The sequence below is a fragment of the Garra rufa genome, chromosome 13 (genome assembly GCF_049309525.1).
Source record: "Garra rufa chromosome 13, GarRuf1.0, whole genome shotgun sequence".
In the NCBI taxonomy this organism is placed as follows: domain Eukaryota; kingdom Metazoa; phylum Chordata; class Actinopteri; order Cypriniformes; family Cyprinidae; genus Garra; species Garra rufa.
In genome coordinates, this window is record NC_133373.1 from 21,515,909 (window position 1) to 21,540,696 (window position 24,788).

Below are 24,788 nucleotides of genomic sequence, written 5' to 3' on the forward strand. Positions count from 1 at the left end.
GCTAAGTGCATAATAATAAAGTTTGAGATTAATCTTAGTGAGTACAAGACCTCACCTTTATCATACTGACGACACATAAACCGAGACTGCCATACCCTCATCAGTATGAAGTATAGGAGCAAAGAAAACAAACCTTTTTTTCATCATGTTTAACATTGTCAAATGTAACACAGTTAGCGCATTCAATCAGTTAGACATTACAGTTTTATTCTGCACAGATTTAAAGACTTGAAATAAGAGGACCTGAATGCACACATACAAAATCTGATTATCGGCAAATTACTGCTGGACTACTGATGAGAATATGTGTATAATATTATTTTATTCTTTTCTGTCTTGTCTATTAGTGGCTGCCCCCGACCTCCTTGATCCTAAAACAGCCACTCACAACTCACAACCACGTCTGTCGTTCTCAGCTCAGCCAGTGCTGCTGAAGCCTCCAGATGACTTTGAGCCTCGTGTGACTGTCATGCGCTGGAAAACAGTGCTGAGCGTCTTCCTGCTGGTGGTGCTGTACTTGATTCTCGGTGCAACTGTGTTTAAAGAGCTGGAACAGCCTCATGAGACGTCCCAGAAACTGGCCATCCTGGTGGAAAAACTGGAATTCCTTGAGATGCATCCATGTGTCAACTCATCAGAGCTGGAAATCTTAGTAAAGGTAAAAGAGCTCATTTGCACACAAACCAAATGTTGGATAGTTGGGTTACACACTTTATGTTTCTTATTTATCTACTTCAAATGTCAGGTTATATTGACTTGATGCAGGGATTATTTTCATCTATAAAATGAAAGACCCAGACATTGATGTCAAACTATTGTAAGGATCAAGACTCCATACTAGATTGCTTCCATCACAGTCAAGTAAAGTGTCAAAAATACAAGTGTGTACCTTATATTTTACCTTACCAAATGCATGTTCAATATGTGACTGAGGCTACATTTTTATTATTTTATTGCATTTTACATATTGCTGCGTTTTTATTATGTTGCTTCAGGTATGTATAGAGGATTCGGAAAGTATTCACGGCGCTACACTTTTACCACATTTTGTTATGTTACAGCCTTATTCCAAAATTGATTAATTCATAAAATTGTTAAGTTCATTATTTTTCTCCAAATTCTACAAACAATACCCCATAATGACAACGTGAAAGAAGTTTGATTGAAATCTTTGCAAATTTATTAAAAATTAAAAGCGAAAAAAGAAAAAGTATTCACAGCCTTTGCTCAGTACTTTGTTGAAGCACCTTTGGCACCAATAACAGCCTCCAGTCTTTTTGAGTATGATGCTACAAGCTTGGCACACCTATTTTTGGGCAGTTTCTCCTATTCTTCTTTGCAGTACCTCTCCAGCTCTATCAGGTTGGATGGGGAGCGATGGTGCACAGCCATTTTCAGATCTCTCCAGAGATGTTCAATCAGATTTAAGTCTGGGCTCCGTCTGGTCCACTTAAGGACATTAACAGTGTTGTCCCATAGCCACTCATTTGTTATCTTGTGCTTAGGGTTGTTATTTGTAGAATTTGGAGGAAAGGCGTATTGTTTGTAGAATTTGGAGGAAAATAATGAATGTAATCCATTTTGCATTTTGGAATAAGGCTGTAAAGTGAAGCACTGTGAATACTTTGCGGATGCACTGTATTGCAGCAGTCCAGAATTAAAATGTTTGGTGAGTTTTTTTTTTTTTTTTAAATTTGGCACAGTTTTCAAATTTGGTGGATCGCTGCTCTTCTCACACTGCAGTACTAGACACTTTTGATGTAAAAAATGAAGACAGAGCCCTTACTAAAAAAACTTAAAGAGATTAATGAAGTCAGACCTTGAGTCCAAGTACATTGATGATATCAAGAAGGTGGTGGCTTCATCCCAGATTTAAAAAGCAGGTCATATAGTTTTTTTAAGTGTCCAAATATTGCATTGGAGTCCCCTACAACAGGCTTAAATGCATCTAATGCAAGGTCAGAAAACATTGTAATTTTCTCAGAATATACATTTGTACATAAACTTGTTTGTCAATGATTTTGAAATGATTTGTTTGAATCAGCCTTGAGCATAATGTCTGTATACATCTCCCTTCCATAAACCTGCTCTGATTGGTCAGCTGGCCAAGCCTGTTGTGACTGGCACAGAGATGAGTACCTGAGCAAGTTAGCAAGCGCTACCATCTGTATTGCCAAGTCAGTGGTTGTTTTTGATGTCCGCGAGGTGAAGCGACCCCAATAATGTCATACTTAGCCCCTGGAATCTAATTTACCAGGGTAACCATGACAAAAAAAGCGTGTGTTTTACACCCCGGAACATGATTTTTAACAGGGGACCCCCCTCGAAATGCTGATTGGGCTTGTTTTGAGTATGAATTGGGTGGGTTTTGTTGTGAAAACCTTTACACAAAACAATAATATAGTGCTCCAATCTGTTCTTAAAATAATGACATAAAAACATTTTGTTTAACACTTATGCAAGCGAATCGTGCCCACAGCTAAAGTTTAAATGCAAAACTGTAAACACTTCACAAAACAATAACGTGAATACGTTAGCTGAGTGCTAACATGACTGCTAACTAATGAAACAACACAGTTTGTAAACAAAAACATGTCTACATTCTTCATTATTAAACGAAGTAATTAGAACAACGACAGTCTACATTAATTGACACATTCTTAGGAAATAGTGGGTTCATAGCAAATTATCAGGACTATTTCAGTAAGACTGTAATATCGTGGTTTATCTGGAAACCTAAAGCTGCACTAGGTATACATCACATATTAGCACAAAAAACTAGATTATGTTGAGCACTCACTTAAAAAACGTACACATAATGTATCAATTGTATTTACAGGAAGGGCTGGGGGTAAACGATTAATTTTAAAACGATTATTCGGCCGATTATTTTATCGAATAGTCGACTATTCTAATGACTAATTTGATGATTTATCTTTTTTTTTTTTTAAACATAGTTAGCAGTTTCCTCCTAAAAGTTGCTCCCACATGGAAGTCGTGCTGGTGTGGTATGCTAGCTCCATCTTGCAAAGACTGCATATAACTATACCGTTACGTTTCTGGCTGTGTTTAAAATATTTTCACACCTTTGAGGTAGGACGGCGAGTTGTTTTCTGATGACAGGGCTTGACATCAAGCTTTGACATGTGCTTGTCCTTCGGACAAGTAAATCAGACATTCACTTGTCCGAGTAAAAAAAAATTCTTGTCCAAGGCAAAAAAGAGCCTTTTTTGCCGTAAATTAATCTTTTCTGAAGCAATAGTCTCATCACTGCTCTATAAGGTCTTACTTTAATCAGAATATTTGTGATATTTGCCTTAAATTGATTCTAGGACACTTTTTAACTTTATTTTCCTAACCTTACTAAATGTGTCATCATTTATATTAAATTCTGAAATTTTATCAATACATTCAATTTGAATAACTAGACTCTGTATGGTTACCATTCAGATTAAATCAGTATCAACAAACTCCATCTTTCCACTGCACAGGAAAAACCCAGTCTGCATCGAAAATGCTATTTAAATGTATTTACTTAGACTGTTTAATGAAGATAAGAGGTACCACAATTGAGGTGAGACCCTTGAGCAAGGCACCGAACCCCCAATTGCTCCCCGGGCACCGTAGTAATATGGTTGCGTGTGCGTGTGGGTGGGATTGATGGGTTAAATGCAGAGCACAATTTCCGAGTATGGGTCACCATACTAGGCCAGACGTCACATCCTATTCACCAAAGGTATATGCTATAATAAGCTATCAAATTTGTCAGAAGATTTGGTGCACAGGCTACAATGAAGTTAAATTGTCTTCGTTTTCAAGACATAGTGTAATAATAATGTAAAACTGTGGACAAGTTTTTTTTGCGCGCACTCGTTTTTAACACGTATTGACTGTCGTACAGTCTAACATTAATGACAGCTGAGATCCTAAAGTGTGACGTGATCATCATGTTCGTACAGTCTGACAAGTAACAGTCGTAAAGCACTGTTATAAATCGTGCAGTGATTAATTAATACAGCTCTTAAGATAGCTAACAGATCTGTTTGTGTTCTAGTCACACACACAGCTCTCAGGCATTTCAGTCCTTGCTTAAGTGTGCTGGTGATTGCTACTTGATACAGCACACCTGAGGCTCTTTGCCATTTAGGTGATACATCACGTGTCACAATGGAGCTCTCCGTGGCCCTGATCACCTCCATCATCCAGCAATGTACCTAATGGCTCAATCACAAAGTATACTTATTTTTTTATTTTTTTTACCCATGAGCTATAGCATACACTGGAAGAGGGTTTTTCATGGTGCTGGTGCAGTGATTGATGCAGGCTGATTACAGGAGGTGAAAATATGTTTAGAATAGAGACACAAGAATACTGATGGGGTAAATTGCATTTCTCACACATAGCAAAAGTGTGCATATTACTGGAATATTTTTCAATATATCACAACTAATTTATTTATAAAAACTGTGAGCTTGCATTTCAAATGTGTGGACATGCTGAAGTCCCAGACATGTTTCCCACAGCCCAAAGCTTATTCCTTGCAGTAATTTTATCACAGAATGAAGAAATATTCAGACACATTCATTATTTGTTTTATATATTATGTATTTTCCATGCAACTGTCCTCCACCTGTGTGAGTAGCTATATAAGAATCCTCTATTCCAGGGGTCTCCAACCCTGCTCCTAAAGAATTCCACTCCAACCCCAATCAAACACACCAGCTAATCAAGGTGTTCAGGGTTACCTGATAATTACAGACAGGTGGGTTAGAGCAGGGTTGAAACTAGAGTATGCAGGACAGTAGCTCTCCAGGAGCAGGGTTGGTTCCTGCTCTATTTTATTACACCAAATTGAGTAAAAAGGATTTTTTTGTATGTGAGAATATGTGAATTTACATTACATATTTGTTGAAATACTGCAATGACTTCCTGAAAACGTGAAGTCTGTGAATCTGTGGCAATTTCAAAACATGTTTCTGTTTGTTTGAGTGGTCTAGCATATAAACCTCCTGCTCAGTCAGTTGCATAATATTAGGGTGGAACTACCTGTTTGGCCAGCCAGTGACAGACAGGGAAGTTTGTGGGAAATCTGCTTAGAAACAGTCATTATTTTTGTTATTTCAATTGATGCTACTTGTTTATTAATCATTAAAAGGGTCATGAAATGAGAAACAAAAATGGTTAAACATATAAGAGGTTGTTGCACTAAAAACATTCTGTAAGTTAAAGTAAGTTAAAAACAGGACAGAAAATAACATATTACTTCTAAATTATGTAAAAATCTTGATAACATTATAAGGGGATCTCAGACAACAGTACAAAATCATAAAAAAGGCAGTTTATGACTGCTTTAAATATTTGTCATACACCAGAAACCGTAACAGTAGAGGGAGAAACAGTATTACCTTGAAATATGTGTGAACATAAATATTTTTGGATTCTGTGTAATTATACAAACCTTTTCTCTCTTATCACAGCAAGTGGTGTCAGCATTGCGAGCAGGAGTTAACCCTTCAGGAAACTCATCCAATCAGAGCAGTTTATGGGACCTCAGCAACTCATTCTTCTTCGCTGGAACAGTTATTACAACCATAGGTAGTAAAGGATGCACACAATTACACATGCATTAGAGTACCTTGTGAGTCAGCACACTGTCTTACTAGCTAGGCAGCTGCAGAATCTTAACCAACTTGGAAACTCATAAGGAATTCGTTTTTTTTTTTTTTTTTTTTTTGACTTCATCAATTATTTGTGTTTAAAGGCTCCTAGGAACAGCAACTGTATGTTAAAACTGTGCTGGAGTAAAGCCAAACAGCTTTATTCTAAAGTCACATTGAGTATTTTTTTTTTAATTAGAGCGATGTTAAATTAAAAAGGTTACATTTAAGTCCTAGAAATGTCATGAAAGAGAAAGAGAAATACATTTTACACTAAAAACACCTGTTATTCTCATAATTGCAAACAATTAAATTATTATAGAGTTATTTAAAATATCAAAATACTTTATTAACACAGGCCAGGGGTGCCAAAACTCGGTCCTGGAGGACCGATGTCCTGCAGAGTTTAGCTCCAGTTTGCCCCAACACACCTGCCTGGAAGTTTCTAGCATGCCTAGTAAGAGATAGCTGGTTCAGGTGTGTCTTTTTGGGGCCCTCCGAGACTGAGTTCTGGCACCCCTGCTGTAGGCTATATGACACACTGTCATTGGAATATTTGACCACTGACAACACATTTTAAATGATGCATATGTGGCTAGTAGGGATGACCATAATTAACCGTCAATCATTAATAGACAGCAAGAATTTTGACTAATTAATAGGAATGCACCTACCCATGCGTCACGTCTTGTGCAGTGTTTTTTGGCGAAACATCAAATCACCCAGGAGATTCAGCCTCATAGCCTAGATTTGGCAACCTGCGACTTCTGGCTTTTCCCAAAACTAAAATCACCTTTGAAGGGGACTGAGGTGCATTTGTCCTATCTACAGTATTTCTTGTATGTTGTATCTTCTTTGACAAATGCCCTTATTTTTAATTTTTCGTGAAATGCCATAATATCAAGGATATGTTAACTGTTCATTCTCTTTAACCTTTTTGTAATTGACTAAGTACAAAGAAAACTTTTCCAATGTTTTCAGTGGCCAACTTTTGATTTGATTTTGTAAATATGAACAAATGTTGATTTTCGTGGCTGCAACACACTCCAAAAAACTTGGGAAAGAGGCAAAATAAAATTGAAAAGGTTATGGAAAAGCCAAATTAAACTGTTTTGAAACAGTTCACAGTAAGCAGGTGAAATTGAAATAGGGGAGGATATCATGTTTGGGTGTAAAAGGAGCATTTCAGTCTTTGCAAGCAAAGTTGGATCATGTCTCAACACTTTGTGCCAAATTTCATGACAAAAGTGTCAAACAAATCAAAAATCCCATTTCTTAATAGAAAATCACAAAGAATTTAGGTATTTCGCCAACTACCACACATACTGTAATACTGTGAAAAGATTCAGGAAATCCAGAGAATGTCAGTCTGTGTAGGGCAAGGACACCTCAGGTGAATGGTGAAAGGTGAAAGGTGCATGACCTTTGAGCTCTCAGATGGCATTGCATAAGAAATAGTCATGCTGCAGTGTTAAGAATATAGCCATGGGATCAGGAGCACGCTGGAAAACTGTCACTTGATGCAGCTGCATCAATAAATGCAACTTAAATTTCTTTGAATACATCAGTTCTATGCCATGATTCCATGGGGTTCTCTGGGCCAGAGCTCATCTCAGATATTAAAAAAGACAATGGAAATGTGTGCTGTGGTCAGATGAATCCACGTTTTAGCTTGTTTCTGGGAAAAATGGACGTCGAGTTCTCAGTACCAAAGACCAAAGGGACCATGCAGACTTTCATCAGTGACAGATGCAAACGCAAATGACTGTCATGGTATGGGGGTGCAGCAGAGCAAATGCCATCAGTGACTGGAATATGTGCGAAGGTACCATTGAAAGGCATGTATTGGGATTGTACAGACACATATAATGCCATCAAGATGACATCTTTCATGGGAAGTCCATGGTTATTACACCAAGACAAAGCCAGGTCTCATTCTGCATGTGCTACGACAGCGTGGTTTCATTGGCACAGACATGTGGTAGACTGGCCTTCCTGCACTGCAGATTTGTTGGCTATTGAAAATGTATGAGTCATGAAAAGGAGAATCAGACTTTTTTATCACGCCACATTGGACAACAATTTTGCTTGCAAAACTTGACGTATTAGTATCCTCAATTGTATATCAACATTTTAATTAAAAGGACAGTTGATGTGGCACAGTGTTATGCCTCTGTCTCAACTTTTTTTGGAGTGTGTTGCAGCCATGAAAATCTAAATTTGGTTATATTTACAAAATAAAATTAAAAGTTGGCCACTGAAAACACTGGACATTTTCTCTTTGTACTTTAGTCAATTAAATAAAGGTTAATAAGAATGAACAGATAACATTTCACGAAACGTCCCAACTTTTATGGAATTGGGGTTGTACATGGCTGGAAACTTTCTGGACAGCCTTGTATAACCTAAGCTTTCAGTTTCCCTCATTCCACAACAAATCCTTTAAATTTATAACGGTATTCAGAAAAAAAAAGAAAAATATATGTAGCTATAAAATTATAGTATAAAATAAAACAAATTATATTGCCATATAGATGCTTCTTCAGTCATGGTGGACTTGGGCAGATGCTCCATGCAGCGTGTTGATGGCTGGCTGGGCTCTAGATCGGTGAAAGACACTCTCAAGACACCTAATGACAGCCTTCTTCCAGTCAAGTCCTATGGTGTCTGGGAGGTCTATGGGATGATGGTAATTTGCCCCAATCCAGAACAGCGTTTTTAGGGTCTCGTCATCAAATGGTACGCTGATGGCGAGATGACAGAAGCTTTCAGTGTACTCCAGTAAATTGTGGCTCAATTGAGCCACAGCAGCGACCTTTGTAGCATATTCCATTATTTGGTCTGGGATTCTGTCACACTGAAGCCCAAAGACAATGATGACAATGATGAAGTTTATTAGGTAAATCCAAAGATTCCACAATACGAAACAGTATGTGTTGCATCAACATGCAGAAACACAAACAATCCCAGACAACTGAAAGGTGAATAAAGAGAAACTTAAATACACAGAGATAATGAAAAAATGACAGCTGTGATGGGTAAAGAGTGTCCGAATTATACAGAAATCAGAAGACAGTTGGAATATATACTGTACCTCGGGGTGTTTCTTGTTTCAGCTAGGGAGTCATCTTATCCCAGTAGTGGGACAGGAATGCCCCCTTTCATGATTTTTTTTGTTTGTTTGTTTGTTGCTATAACAACTAAATAAACAAATGTTACCATTTGCATCATCATAATCATCTAGTACATGCTAGTCATCTTTAAATATCGTTTGGTGTTTTATAATCATGTAGATATTTGTGAATGACAATCGGTTGTCTGTAATCATTCAGAAAACACAATGTACCTGTGAGACGCCGAGTCCATGCAGCTGTAATCGTGCTTCTATAATCAATCACAAGTAAAATGGCATTTTCGCACATGGCTGACATTTAAGTAAGAGATAATGTACATCCAGTGGGTTGTTATTAAAAATAAAAATAAACCCCGACAGGCTGCAGGAAGTAGAGGGGTCTTGAATCACCCTGAAGGGGTTTATTCTACCATTATTCTGCTTACTACACAGCTGTGTATGTGTGTTTTAAGCTAAATACAACCCAAAGCTCAAGTGGTAAAATCAATTGGTACAATAAAAAAGCAATTTTTCAAATACTTTTTAAGGACTTTATTGTTGTTTTCCTTTATTCACTCTAGGATTTGGGAATATCTCACCTCACACTGAGGGTGGACGCATCTTCTGTATTATCTACGCCTTGTTGGGAATTCCTCTGTTTGGATTTTTGCTGGCAGGAGTGGGAGATCAGCTTGGAACAATCTTCGGAAAAGCAATTGCTAAAGTGGAGGGGATGATTGATGTAAGTTAAAGCAGTTTGTTTTTATATTTACGTTTTAGATTTATGTAATTTACATCAGACATTATATAATTAACCATACATAAACCACCTTGTTAAGATCTTCGTGAGCACTTGATTATTCCAGACAGGTGTGTTGGAATTGGTATTAAAATATCTGATTGTGAGACTACAGGAAGTTCAATCAATCAGAAAACATTTGCGACAGAAATCAGAAGATATACAGATCTGGCCATTAAAAATGCGTCTATTTTCACGCGGCAGCCTGCAATTCGGCACGCGTGGGCACGCGTCCTGCCGCAGCGGCTTTTTTAGATTTTTTTACAACGTTGTTGCACTTCATATAATATCCACCAGGTGGCGCAAGGAACAACATTCTGTAGCCAAACACCATGGCCAGCTCTAGGGGGCGGTGGTCACAAATACCAGTACAATAGTTCAATGATTCCTCTTTCCTGAAATTATGGTTCAAACCAATAGCAAAAAGATAGCCTATTCATAAGCAGGTGCAGTTGTATTGTTATTTTGTTTTCTTTCTTTGTTTTCCTGACGAACATTTATTAGACTGCATCGGAAACAGAAATGTTAATTTCGGTTATTTTATTTCTCCAACCGACAACTGACGTAAACCGCTAAATTCGTTTTCAGGGATTAATTATACACAAGCAAGAAGCAGCATAAACATCAGAACCTCACGTGCAGAGCTTATGCACAGAGAAAAACCCAACAAACCTATATATAATAATAAATAAAATAGGCCCACATAAGAAATATATGTTTTTCTTTTCTGAATGAATAATAATTTAACAAATTAATAAGTAGCAAGCCTATATGCAGAATTTTAGGCAATTTCTGTGATGCGCCCTTAAACCAGCATCTTGTTTCCATTTTTTTTTTTTTTTTACAAATAGCCTACACGTTTTTTTTTTTTTTTTTTTTTTTTATTGTGATTGTACACAAATAACAGAAATATGTAAAATATCATAGTTTTAAGCAATGCCGTACTCTTGAACGAGTATTGTAAGCTGTATCCACTTTATTAAGGGGAAAAAAACCAAGTGATCCTGACGGCACCGCAGGCAGTTAAATAACTCGACAACTTTCACCTTCACAATAACATACATTATATATTTCAGCGTTTTAAAGCAACATCAAATTAAGATATGCATGTTTAAGAGGTAGTTCGTCTTTTTCTTTTTCTAAGATACACAATTTTAGATACACTGACAATTAATTTGAGTAGAGACAGATAGAAATGGGAAGGATAAATATAAACTACAGTATTTTTGCGATTTTGGTGCTTAGAAATTTATTCTAAGCGGGCCGCGGGCGAATAATATAGTTAATATAGCGCGGAGCGGGTGGATGCGGAATAAAACCTCGTGGAAGCGGGACTGGAAAAGCACTTTGTTATATCCTATAGACTATTTAGATACTTCATCATCAAGCAAAAATTTATTCATAAGCAGGAGCAGTTTTATTATTATTTTCTTTTATTTTTTTCCTGTTGAACTTTTATTAGACTGCATTGATAATAGAAATGTTAATTTCTGTTTTTTTTTTCCAAAGGACAACCGACGCGTTTAGTTATTATTAACGACAAGATTGTGTTAAATTACATTTAAATTGAAACGTGGCTGTGACACATTAATAACAGTTAAATTCGTTTTGAGGGGTTAATTGTACACAAGCAAAAAGCAGCATAAACATCAGAACATCACGCGCAGATCTTATGCACAGAGAAAACCCAAAAAAGCTGTATGTAAAATAAATAAAAATGCCCATATGCGAAATATAAATTTCTTAATGAATAATAATTTAACAAAACGAAATAAAATAAAATTAATAAGTAGCAAGCCTATATGCAGAATTGTAGGCAATTTCTGTGACGCGCCCTTGAACCAGCATCTTGTTTACATTTTTTTTTTTTTTTACAAATAGCATACACATCTGTTTTTTCATTGTGATTGTACACAAGTAACAGAAATATGTAAAATAGCATAGTTTTGAGCAATCCCTTACTCTTGAACGAGTATTGTAAGCTGTATCCACTTAATTAAAGGGGGAAAAAAACGTGATCCTGACGGCGCCGCAGGCAGTTAAATAACTGGACCACTTTCACCTTCAGAATAAAATACATTATATATTTCAGCGTTTTAAAGCAACATCAAATTAAGATATGCATGTTTAAGAGGTAGTTCCTCTTTTTCTTTTTCTAAGATACACAATTTTAGATACACTGACAATTAATTTGAGTAGAGAGGAATAGAAATGGAGAGGTTAAATATAAACTACTGTTTTTATAGAGTTAAAAATTAATTAATTTATTTATTAGTATTATTACTATTATTATTTTGATTTGTTTTTGCGATTTTGGTGCTTAGAAATTTATTCTAAGCGGGCAGCGGGCGAATAATATAGTTAATATAGCGGGAGCGGGTGGATGCGGAATAAAACCTTTTGGAATCGGGATTGGAAAAGCACTTTATTGTTATATCCTGTAGACTATACTTCATCATCAAGCATGGGCGTCGGGAGCAAAAAAAATGTGGGTGGGTCCTCCCCCAGAAAAATAAATACTTTAGTATATGCCATGTTAGTCTGGTGCCTTTTATTTAATGTTTTTACACAATGCAAATACTCCATATTTACAAATATTACAAAAGACGGCTGTTCTGCAACATTTTCAGTGGCGTAAGTGATAATACGAGTAACACATCGTTTTTGACGCGGGAGACCCGAGTTCGCATCCGCCTTATGGTGAAATCATTTTCGAAATCGTCTCCCTTTTCACTTATATCACATCGGAAAGGCATTTGTTTATTTGTTAATTAATGAAATAATTGAAAAGTTGAAATAAAGTATCAACTAGGGTTAGGTCACCTACCGTAAGTGTATCTGAGCACTATACTGTACTTTTAGGAGTGTTAATAATTAATTTTATTATTATTATTATTATTATTGTCTTTAGATTTGTTCTTGCATTTTGATGCCGTACATTATTATGACGCACTGCCCATGCAGTTTTTTTTTTTTTTTTCTTAAAAACTAATTGAAGTGAAAGGGAAGAAACCCATGTAGATTTGGCCTAATGTCCATAAATACTATAGCCTAGTATTGTATCCTAATATAGAAAATAATTTAGACAAATAAACAGAAGGCTCACTTTTGAAAACAATAAAGCTTAGCCTATATGACTGACAACGAATACAACAATTGTTAAGTATCAAAAGTGCTCCAGTGAGTTATGCAATTTTTTTCCACCTTTTTTTCTTTTTCTTTTTTTTTTAAAGTGGAAAAGTAGTTCTTCTATTTCGGAGAAGTTCATTAAGTCTGTCTCTTAACAGCTTCCAGTCACGAACTGCGGGTACTCCGACCAACGATCAGTAAAAGTTTTTTTTTTTTTTTTTTTTTTTTATTCATCTTTAAACAGCTCCGATTTACATCATTTTAGCCTGGAACTAGGCTTAAGTCTGTTCTGGGAAACCAAAGGGAAGTGTAGTTTTTTTTTAATTTTTTTTTATCAGTTTTCTGAAAAGTAGCCGTTAATGAGGCATCAGAGTTAAGCGGCATGCAGTATAAAGAGCGAAATGTTTATGAATGGCAGAGTGGGGGTGGGGTGGGGTGTTGAATGCTGTCTGTTGCCTTGTTGTAATCAACATTTGGAGACTTGGGGGTGCTGGGGGCGGATTCCGACTGCATTCAGTTGCATTTCGAATTCAGCATTCAAATGCATGCCAGGGAGAAGGGGAAAGCTTTCCTCACACGCTCCACTTTTTTCAAAACATTAGTGTCCAACCTGACACGCGGGTCAGTGGATAAACAACCCGAACCCGACCGTTTTCAAATAACCCACCCGCAACTCGGACCGCAGAATAAAAAAAAAAAATATTGTACCCGACCCGCCTCCTGACCCGTATGTTTAATACTAAAGTGATTAAGCTGTGGAGATGCAGTCTGAAATATCCCGACATCAGAAATCCATTGGTGTACAAGCTAAAAAATAAAATTAAAATAAAACAATGTGTCCTGTTGTAAAGTCGTTGCCGTATTGTTGTGTATGAAGTTCAGATGTTATTATTTTAAGAAATATATATGTTTTAGGATTCTCCTTATTTTTGTTTTAGACATCCATCAATTACGGTGAATAAAAAAAATTCCGCGCTGGTGGAAACAAGACTTTCGCTTCTACTTTTGAGACCGGTGTTCTGACGTTTTTCTAAAAAAAAAATAAGAATTCAAAATTCAAAATTTATTGTCATAAAAACAGAAGGTGAATATAATTCAAAAATGTTAAGTATTTGCTGATTAAAGAAAACATGAAGGATGCCGCTTAATATTTGGCTTTTACGTGAACTTTAAAGCATATCCCTCATTCCATTTGTTTTCTTTGTTTTGTAATCTTTATATTATTTTCGTGAAATGTATTTTTGCTCAACATGCATTTCTCGTGGCCACGAGTTTAATGAATAAACCAACCTGCGTGACATTAGTAACCCAGAATTATTTGAGATATTTCGTTTTGAGTTAAGAAATTGTTTGCCTATATTAATTGTTATAGAAATTAATACAATATTAAATAATTATACAGGCGATGCTGTATATGCTAATGCTGTCTGTGCGCAATGTAGACAGCTTTCACAAGTGTTTACATGTATTACATGTTGGCCTACTTCAAATTAAATAGCCCTGCAAGAAACATTTCATGCATCCCACAATCTTGTCCATTGACTGACCTTCTTTTTTTCCCATTATATTTGTATTATTCGTTTGTATTCGTTATTTTTTCCTTCATTTTGATCTCGTTACATAACATTCTGAATGTAAATGATACTGTAAAGGTGCTATGACTGGGGTTTTTACTGAAGAGTGAATCATTCACATAGTTTCATTTGGAAATAATTTATCGTCACACAGTAAAATAGGCCTACATTCCTTCTCTTAACTAAAGAATTGAACATATAAAATATGAATTGAACATATTTTATTTTGTTTAGTCCAATTAACAGACTAGACTATATAAATATTAAACTGTTTTACTGAGAAATGAATCATTCACGTAGTTTCATTTGTAAATGAAAACATCATGTATCGTCACACACGGGGATAAATACAATCAAAAAGTCAAAACGTAATTGGCATAATTGTCAGACGTTAAAAATAAATAGCCCTAACCAGGTATTGAAATAATAATAACCTATAATAAGAATAAATAATAAGTGATTTAGAGCTATCTACTTTTTTCTTTATTGTGAATCGCTTAACCTAAATAACTTTATATATGCTATTTGGCATATATTTAGCAAATATTGTGAACTACAATTATGCCAATAAAGTTTTGACTTTATGATTGTATTAATGCCCGTGTGTGACCATACGATTTACAAATGGAACGTGAATGATTCACTCGACAATGAAACACTATAGCCTATAGGTTATAATTAGACTAAAAATGAATATATGCCATATAGTATAATCAAAGCTTTCATGGCATGTCAGCATTTATCATTTAGATTCGGAATGTTAAGAGATCGAAATTAAGGGGGACATACTGAATATAAACGAATAATACATTTATTACAGAAAAAAAGGATCAATTAATGGATAAGACTTAAGGATGCATAAAATGTTTCTTGCAGGGCTATTTAATTTGAAGTACTTATATGTAATAAATTCTTGATAAACTTTTGAATGCTGTCTACATCGCGCACAGACATTCGCATATACAGCATTGCCTATTGTTAATATATAACTTAATATTGCATTAATTTCTATAACAATTAATAAAAACATTTCTTAACTCAAAATAAAAAATATTAATAAACCTATCTCTGATAATCCTGGGTTATGGTTACGCAGGTTTGTTTATGCATTAAACATAAGGATGTCGTTACCTCGACAAAATAATCTTGTGGCCACGACATAATATGACATTCCCAGGAATTAATATCTCGTGGCAATGACAAAAAGTAATATGACGTTCCTACGAATTCATTTGTGTGGCCACGACAAACATAAGTGAACCGAAGGTGTCCCCTCCAGGTTACCGTACCTTTTAGTTTGCAGCAATGTTTTCAGCCTGCTCCAGTCCAGTGCGTTACATGACTGCCCCCTACTGATCATGTCTTTCCTATGTCATTGTATTTTCCGTGTTCCTTTGGAATACACCGGCGTCACGCGAGACCACTTTACTTCCCGCGCGCATTTTAAATGGCCAGATCTGTAGCCACAGTGGCCATACTCCAAACCAACACATTCTCACTCCCAACTCGTCACATGTTGATGCTTGGTCCTTTGGCATAACATTTTGATGCACAGGGTACCCCTTTAGCGTAATTTTTCAACATTGCTTTAAGTAAGAAAACCATCAATATGCTGATGCGAAAGGAACTAAGAATTTTATCATCATGATTAAATTATACACTATATTGCCAAAAGTATTCGCTCACCTGCCTTGTCTCGCATATGAACTTAAGTCACATCCCATTCCTATATTGAACCTATCCATAGAGTTCTCTATGACGTCAGTCCACCCTTTGAAACTATAACAGCTTCAACTCTTCTGGGAAGCCTGTCCACAAGGTTTAGGAGTCTGTTTATGGGAATTTTTGACCATTCTTCCAGAAGCACATTTGTGAGGTCACACACTTACAGTATGTTGGACGAGAAGGCCTGGCTCTCAGTCTCCGCTCTAATTTATCCCAAAGGTGTTCTTTCGGGTTGAGGTCAGGACTCTGTGCAGGCCAGTCAAGTTCATCCACACCAGACTCTGTCATCCATGTCTTTATGGACCTTGGTTTGTGCACTGGTGCACAGTCATGTTGGAAGAGGAAGGGGCCAGTTCCAAACTGTTCCCACAAAGTTGGGAGCATGGAATTGTCCAAAATGTCTTGGTATGCTGAAGCATTCAGAGTTCCTTTCACTGGAACTAAGGGCCCAAGCCCAGCTCCTGAAAAACAACCCCACATCATAATCCTCCCTCCACCTAACTTTACAATTGACACAATGCAGTCAGACAAGTACCGTTCTCCTGGCAACCGCCAAACCCAGACTCATTCAACAGATTGCCAGATGGAGTAGCGCAATTCGTCACTCCAGAGAACGCGTCTCCACTGCTCTATAGTCCAGTGGCGGCATGCTTTACACCACCACTGCATCCGATGCTTTACATTGCACTTGGTGATGTATGGCTTGAATGCAGCTGCTCGGCCATGGAAACCCATTCCATAAAGCTCTCTGCGCACTGTTCTTGAGCTAATCTGAAGGCCACATTAAGTTTGGAGGTCTGTAGCAATTGACTCTGCAGAAAGTTGACGACCTCTTCGCACTATGCACCTCAGCATCTGCTGACCCCGCTCTGTCAGTTTACATGGCCTGTCATTGCTGTCATTCCCAAACGCTTCCACGTTCTTATAATACAGCTAACAGTTGACTGTGAAATATTTAGAAGCGAGGAAATTTCACGACTGGACTTGTTGCACAGGTGGCATCCTATCACAGTTCCACGCTGGAATTCACTGAGCTTCTGAGAGCGACCCATTCTTTCACAAATGTTTGTAAAAACAGTCTGCATGCCTAGGTGCTTGATTTTATACATGGCCATGGAAGTGATTGGAACACCTGATTCTGATTGTTTACATGGGTGAGCGAATACTAGAGATGCTCCGATCAGCATTTTTGGGGCCGATCACCGATTACCGATCACCAAGATCATGATCTGCCGATCACCGATCACTGCCGATCACAGAATGGCAGGGGAATGGGAATCTTTTATCTATAATCTAGCAGAGTTTGCACCATTTGTAGAAATGAAACTAACTAAAAATTAACTATATTGAAAAAAAAACTGTAGAAATAGGCTACAGTCAAGATAAGTATTGTGTATCGACGATAGTTAGAGATATCACCAGTTGCTGATGCCTTTGATGATAGCAAGACGATTATTATTATTATCCGTCAACTTTAGCGATGCAGTGCAGAGAGTCAGTTCTAGGATGCTTCAGAAACTTGCCGTGGTATAAACACACGCATAGAGAGGCCACATCGCCTTAACGCGCCGCATGGGTAAGAGATGTATTCATCATACAGTGTACATAGATAAACTGATTATAACGGAAGTGTACCTCGCACTAGACTAGGCTACACTAGTTAATGATGAAGTTCTTTGATAATGTAAATATTCTTTGCTTGTTATTTGTAGCTGTTTTTAAGAGGATGTAAGGATTATATTATCCAGCATTGCACAGTCATTAGGATAAAGGTAATAAAATGTAGTTTAGGCTGAGTTAAATATGATATATCAGAATTCGTCTGTATATAGGAAATATAAACATTCACCTCAGTAACATCTATATGCGTTCATTAGAATTACGATGCGATAAAATGGCGCTAAACATACGCACGTGAATTACACGGGCACCGTTTCTCCTCATTCTATATGAACTGAACTACAACATGAACTGATGATAACAATCAGACATACAGCCGTAACATTATTGCAATATGACGGGTATAGAAAGATACATTCATTTACATTCAATCACGCACATTTACCACTCCCTGAAGATAGCAGAGAATGAAACCGAAAGTAAACCTGAACGTCTCTGGCAAAACTATAGCGCTCTGTACACGCACAACTTAGTCACATGCCCAATAACAAGACTACCCTTACAAAATGAATAAGGAATTTAGTACTCATGTTGCCACTGGTAAGCTCCGCTCTGCTGTTGTTTACCTGTGCGCCGTGCATGCATGTGTGAAAAAGTCACGCGAGTAATTTATGTCAAGTGATCGGCTTTTTTGATCGGCGCTTTTGGGGTTCGCCGATCAAGCTATTTTAAGCCAATATCGGCCGATCATGATCAGTGGCCGATCAATCAGAGCATCACTAGCGAATACTTATGGCAATATAGTGTATATTGGCTAATAATATTGCCATTATTGCATATATGTTGTGAGTGTGATTTTCTCAATGTAAACTGTCACAACAGTTTTATTTACACAGTTTACACATTTATGAGCATGTAACCCAACCCCTGCCACTAAACCTACAATTTTTCAATAAAACACAAGATGTAACAGGCAGATACAACTACAGTCATAATTTATTAAAAAACTATGACTATTCGATTGATTTTGATTTGTGAGAGGAATAGATGCGCAGTGTGCCTGTGTGCCGCAGTCTGTGCACAAATAAAAAAAAATGCTGACAGAAAAAGCCTTACGTCAGCCTTAGTTTTGAAATGCCATTGGCTCTTGTGTGTCTTGTGACCGACTGCGTTATACTACAGGCAGTGGTGTACACAAAAGTACACAAATCAAGTACTTGAGTAAAAGTACAGATTTGTATAATAAAACATTACTCCAGTAAAAGTACTCCTTTTTCAATTGCAATTTTATATAGGCTACTTAATTTAATATTAGCATATATTTTTTTTATAACGGAGTGTCTATTTGTACTAAGTGCAAATAGCCCGCCTTGTTGGCAAAGACTATTTACACTAACTCCACCCACCACTGTGTGATTGGGATAGTCAACACTACAAAAGATGGCTGTTTATCATGAGCTTGTGAGGGATCTGGAAGTAGGACCCAAACGCAGAATGAATGACAAGGGTTTTATTGACAAAACAGATGGATACAAGAGGGTAGTGAGGTGCAGTGATAATACAACATCAGGAAAACACTAAATGAAGAGACAGCTAGGGAGACCACTGAAACAGCCTCAGACATCCACTGGCAGAATACTATAGCAGCAGAGGGAGAGGCAAGGCCAGGCAGGTGGTGAGAACAGAGCAAGGCACCTTAGAGCTGAGCTCAGATACTTGTGGATTGCACACTCTGACATAGCCCAGATTGGAGGCAAGGGAACCAGTGGGCGGGAACAGGACAGGGCAGGAACTGTAACACAACAGGACAAGACAGAACAAGGCTCCACAGGGACACAAATTACGGCAAGGAAGGTAGGAGAATAAACAAATAAATAAATAATTAAATAAATAAAGATACAAAATAGGAAGGAAATGTTTACCAAACTAACCACATAAAAGACTTAAATAATCAAAAAATGAAAACAGAAATCAAGACTATAAAGACTAGAGTCATACTAAAATACAAAGAAAAAAAATAAAAACAAGGAGCAAGACAAAAACATAGAATACATAGGACGAGACAAGACTAGGGCACAAGACCAAATAGACAAGAGGGAAGAATATACTCAGCCACATCGACAGAGACAGAAATAGTGAGGGTGAAAAAGACAACGAACTGATTAGAATTAGACTCAACGAGGGCTAACAGGAGGGTGTGGTAAAAAGGAAACAAGGAGGAGGGGGCGAAAGCAGCACATGACTGACAAAATAACAAAGCCATGTGCTAACACAAGACAAGCATAGACGAGAAACAAAGACAACAAACAGGGTGGCAGGGCAGGACCCTTACAGAGCTCCAGTGGTACAGAGGATAAATCATGTGTTTCACTCTTTTAGACGCGACCGATGCAGGTTCGAATCCCCCTTCTGTTGAACTTTTTCTCCCTTTTCAAACCTCATATCATATCTGAATGGCATTTATTTTCAATAAAAATTAAGGACATTTTACTTAACAGAGGTGTCAAGTAACGAAGTACAAATACTTTGTTACCTTATTTGAGTAGAAATTTTGGGTATCTATACTTTACTGGAGTAATTATTTTTCAGCCGACTTTTTACTTCTACTCCTTTCATTTTCACGCAATTATGTGTGCTTTCTACTCCTTACATTTTAAAAATAGCCTCGTTACTCATTTCGGCTTGTTTTCATTCCGGCTTGTCATCGTTCATCCAGATAAATCGCGCCATCCGGATAGAGTGAATTTAATTGTGGTTGGATGAGAATTATAAACGTATACCATTCCGAGAGCCTATTGGTTTGTATGCGATCCATCCAGTTTTTGCAATAAATACCTGTGACTGTACTTTTATTTGCCTGCTATGTGTTTTATACTGTTCAGAAATGGGTAGGTTTAGGGTAAGGGTGGGGTTACGTGCTCCAGTGAAAGTGTAAATTTGTATAAAATGATTTCTATTTTTTAACAAATGCATGCAAACCAATACATTAAGACAAAAAACTGAAAACAGTGCAGGGCCCTGCATGTCGAAAAGTGACGCTAAAAGGATACCCCTGTGCATCGTAAAATTATGCTAAAGGGGTACCTTGAGCGTCCAAAAGCAATGCCAATGGATCCTGACCAAGCATCAACATGTGATGAGCTGGGAGTTGTCCAAACATAATGACACAAGCAGTACTGAAAAACAGACAGGCAAGAGCTTCAGACCCGGTTTGTTGTTTATTAATGGAAATCAGAATTTCTGTGACAGCTCAGACAGTGCAAAAGACATTGCATTTTACTTATATTTATCATGTTTTCTACCTTTCTCCATTCCTTTCTGGAGATTTACAAAGTGCATGAGTGGCTACCTGTATATGTCACATCACATTCCCGACACTGCAGACCATCGCAGTCTTTTCTCCATGCTTTGTCCACAGCCTTTCACAGCAGATAAAGTCACTTTCAGCTTTTCTAAACTTGCTTTCTGTTGACTTCTTGTTTGTACAGCATGATTAAAGGCAGCACAGATGGAAGCGCACTGCCTTCACTAAGTGCTCTTGCTGCTCATTGATCAAACATGTTCTACCTAATTAATTGTATTTTCATGTGGTCTGTTCAAGAGTTCTGGAAAGCCATTTCATTAAAACAGGTCGCATTTCTCAAAGTGGACATGTAGCTGATAGATTTTTTACTTAATATGTAACACAATAGCTACTGAATATTAAACTATTAAAATGAGTCAGAGCATGAAAACGGTCAGAAATCTAAAATAGAAATCACTTATTGAGATATGACAAAACTCGTCCAACAATTTAATCTACTGTTACTTTTTAAAAAAGAATACCAGTTTAAAATAACACACTTAAAAATTAATCACACATGATAACTAGTGTTCTTATCGAAACAGTGTTCTTAGTCTTCTCTTCATTTAATTAAAAATCATGACATTACATTTTTAATTACTCCCTCTAACTCCCCCGTCCTGACAGCATAATGCAATACTTGTTAAATATTTATTTAACTTGGGGCGCTGCATGCAGAGGGTCCTCGGTATTCCATATTTCATATTGCTCATTTTAACAGTTATATTTATAAATATCTCATGGTTTTGACAGGAACAGTCATTTGTAGTATTAATACTGAATATCCTCCATATTTCATATTTAACCTGTTATAAATTCACTAGTGTCACATAGGCTTGCCATGATTATAAGTGGTTAAGTAACACCAGGAACACAAAATGCTTACTGCATATTGAAATCCTGCTAAAGTCAAAGTAGGTTTATTGACATTTATCTCTCATGTGGCCATTAAACAGTAAAAAAAAAATAGTTTTAATGTGACATTGACCAATACTGAGTGACAGGCAAAGAAAAAACATTTTCTCACAATTTAGTGGGAGACCTCAGAAGCAGCTGGAGATTCCATAAACCATCATTATTATTAATTTTTACTTCAGCTTGTTTTGTACCTGGAATGACAGGTCAGTGTTTTTATTAGTACTCCCCAATGCAATATTTAAAAGTGCACTCAGTGGGTGCTTCTTACTATGCTGATAGATGTTTCCTTGCTCCCCTAGCCTGTGACTGAAAAATCCATTGTCTGCCATTATAGAGGTACATCAGTTGCAGTTATGCAGTTATTTGTCATACTGACAGCATTTTTGTATTCAGGCAAGACAAAGCTGAACATGACCTGCGCCTGCACAGTGTTTTGACAAAAAAAAAAAAAAAAAACAGTCAGTGGTGTCACACTAAATGAAAAATGTATGTTTGCTAAGAGTTCAGATGTACACAGAGTAATAGGACTGGAAGTACCATTATAATGTTTTACTAGAAATTTGTGGCATAAATGTGGATGTGTTCAAACCTCAGAGAAGCCTTTCCCAGGCTAAGAGAGGACCTGGGTTCACCAAAGGTTGCTGCAGATATATTCTCTTGTAGGTTAGGTGATGTGTTGACACAGAAACAAAATAATGATACATGGAAACATGTCACATACATATCCAGGAGTCTGCTGTATGCTGAGAAGTGCTGAGCAGACATACTTTAGAGTGGGGATCCTTCACAACCAGAAAAAAGATGTAAATGTCTTAGTAGATACTGTATCTTCTCTCTGAGTGACAGACAGCATAAAAAGGGCTCAAACTGATGATGAAATTTGTCAAAGGTGAAGGAACACTTTCTCTCCGGCTGTCCAGAAAAGCATGATTGAGTAAAGAGCTGATGCCTTATTGACAGGTGAGGGAAGAACTGACATTGCCCGATATTCTCCTGTTAAAACGAGAAAGACTTGTAAATCCAGTGACTCTAAAGAAAGAGATACTCATGAAAATAGCAATAGCCAGCCAGAAATATTGTGTTGGGCAAGAGCTCGGTGGTCTGTGAGGTGGTCTGGTATATTATCAAACATTTGCCAAATTGTTGAGCAATACCGCACATGCAGTCAACACAGACTCCCTCACTGTGAACCACTTGTACCTACTTCTGTCCCATCACATTCTTGACAAAAATGTGGGCATGGATCTCTTTGAGTGGGAAAATTCTCTGTTGAAAAAAACATGTTTTGAAGAATAACAGCTAGTTTGAGCTGGTTTAAGCTGGTCCTGTGCTGGGTATGAGCTAGGTTAAACTGGTCATGTGCTGGTGCTAAGCTGGTCCTAAGCAAGTAGCTCCTGCTCAGGACCATCTTAAACCAGCTCATGACCAACTAGGGACCATCTTAAACCATCTTAAATCAACTGTCACACTTCAAAACATACCTAACCGGCATATGCCGTTTTAAGGGCACCCCTCAACTACAGACTTTTCTGGTCAACTAGTAGTTGTTAATTTTAAGCATTAGTCGACTATTAGTCACACGTTTTTTAATAAATCATATACCATACAGGATTACATAATCTGAGAATATTTTTTTATTTTATTTGAATTGGTTCATTTAAAAGTAGACATTTCACGGAGTTTCATGCTCAAGTTCACAGAGACCGAGACGTCAGAAAATGCATCCTGTTTGCTTGAATTATTTTACAAAAGCGCAACGTTTCTTTGTTATTTTGAGTGCACACAAATAAATGTAGTCTTTACAGATTCGAAAGATGTATTACTTTTATCTGTATGACCAGAAATGACAAAGTATTTTAAGAGCAACTGAATGCACCGGTGCCTCCATCTATCATGCAGTGAGAACGCTACTATTCAGCTTCCAAACTCTACTCATACACTTGAATAGCGCAATTTTTTCTAGGTTAACATTAGATTGAGTAGCCACATAAAGCTGCTACCAGCTGCTATCCTCTGGGTCTATGTGCAGTTATTGTAGACAGATTAATCCTAATAAACATGCTGCTACAATTGAAACCATTACATTAAAATACTTAAAACAGTGTATTTCTATAACTTCAGCAGCGTGCAGATCCTCCTTTATGTCAGGACTGTGGCGAAGGCAGCGCGGACAATCGCCTAGTTCTCTCACATGTAATCATATATTTTTTCTATAACAGGAAAATCTTATCGTTTTTATGACATAATATGTTGTTTTAACAAGACAAGTTCTCGTTTCCTATTGTGCTTTGCCAGAAAGTGTCACAAATGAACTGAAACAAAAGTCAGAATTGCGAGAAAAAAAAGACAATTCAGATTTTTTTTCTCACAATTGTGAGTTTATCTCAGAATTCTGACTTTTTTTCTCGCAATTGTGAGTTTATATCTCAGAATTCTGACTTTTTTTCTCGCAATTGCGAGTTTATATCTCAGAATTCTGACTTTTTTTCTCGCAATTGCGAGTTTATATCTCAGAATTCTGACTTTTTTTCTCGCAATTGCGAGTTTATATCTCAGAATTCTGACTTTTTTTCTCGCAATTGCGAGTTTATATCTCGCAATTCTGACTTTACATGTCGCAATTCTGACTTTATATCTTGCAATTGCGAGTTTATATCTCGCAATTCTGAAAAAAGGCGCTATATATATATATATATATATATATATATATATATATATATATATATATATATATATATATATATATATATATATATATATATAATTTTTTTTTATTCAGTGGCGGAAACGGGCTTCCATAGTGGTCCTATGTCTTACAGTGAGAGAGGTTTAAAGATGGCCATTGTCACAGTCTTGCGATACAATAATTTTCTGAAATGTCAGAAATTCAGTCTGATTATCGCACAATGTG

At 36.9% G+C, this 24,788-nt stretch overlaps 1 protein-coding gene across 1 annotated transcript in view; it reads left to right on the forward strand.

Moving 5' to 3' along the window:
* Positions 1 to 228: 228 nt before the first annotated feature.
* The window catches only part of kcnk2b (potassium channel, subfamily K, member 2b), a 43,484-nt gene continuing 18,924 nt past the window's right edge, over positions 229 to 24,788 (forward strand). The window contains exons 1-3 of the mRNA XM_073816561.1: positions 229 to 658; positions 5,478 to 5,595; positions 9,351 to 9,511. Coding sequence (XP_073672662.1) covers positions 305 to 658; positions 5,478 to 5,595; positions 9,351 to 9,511 — 633 coding nt within the window. The 5' untranslated portion in view covers positions 229 to 304. The remainder of the gene's footprint in view (positions 659 to 5,477; positions 5,596 to 9,350; positions 9,512 to 24,788) is intronic.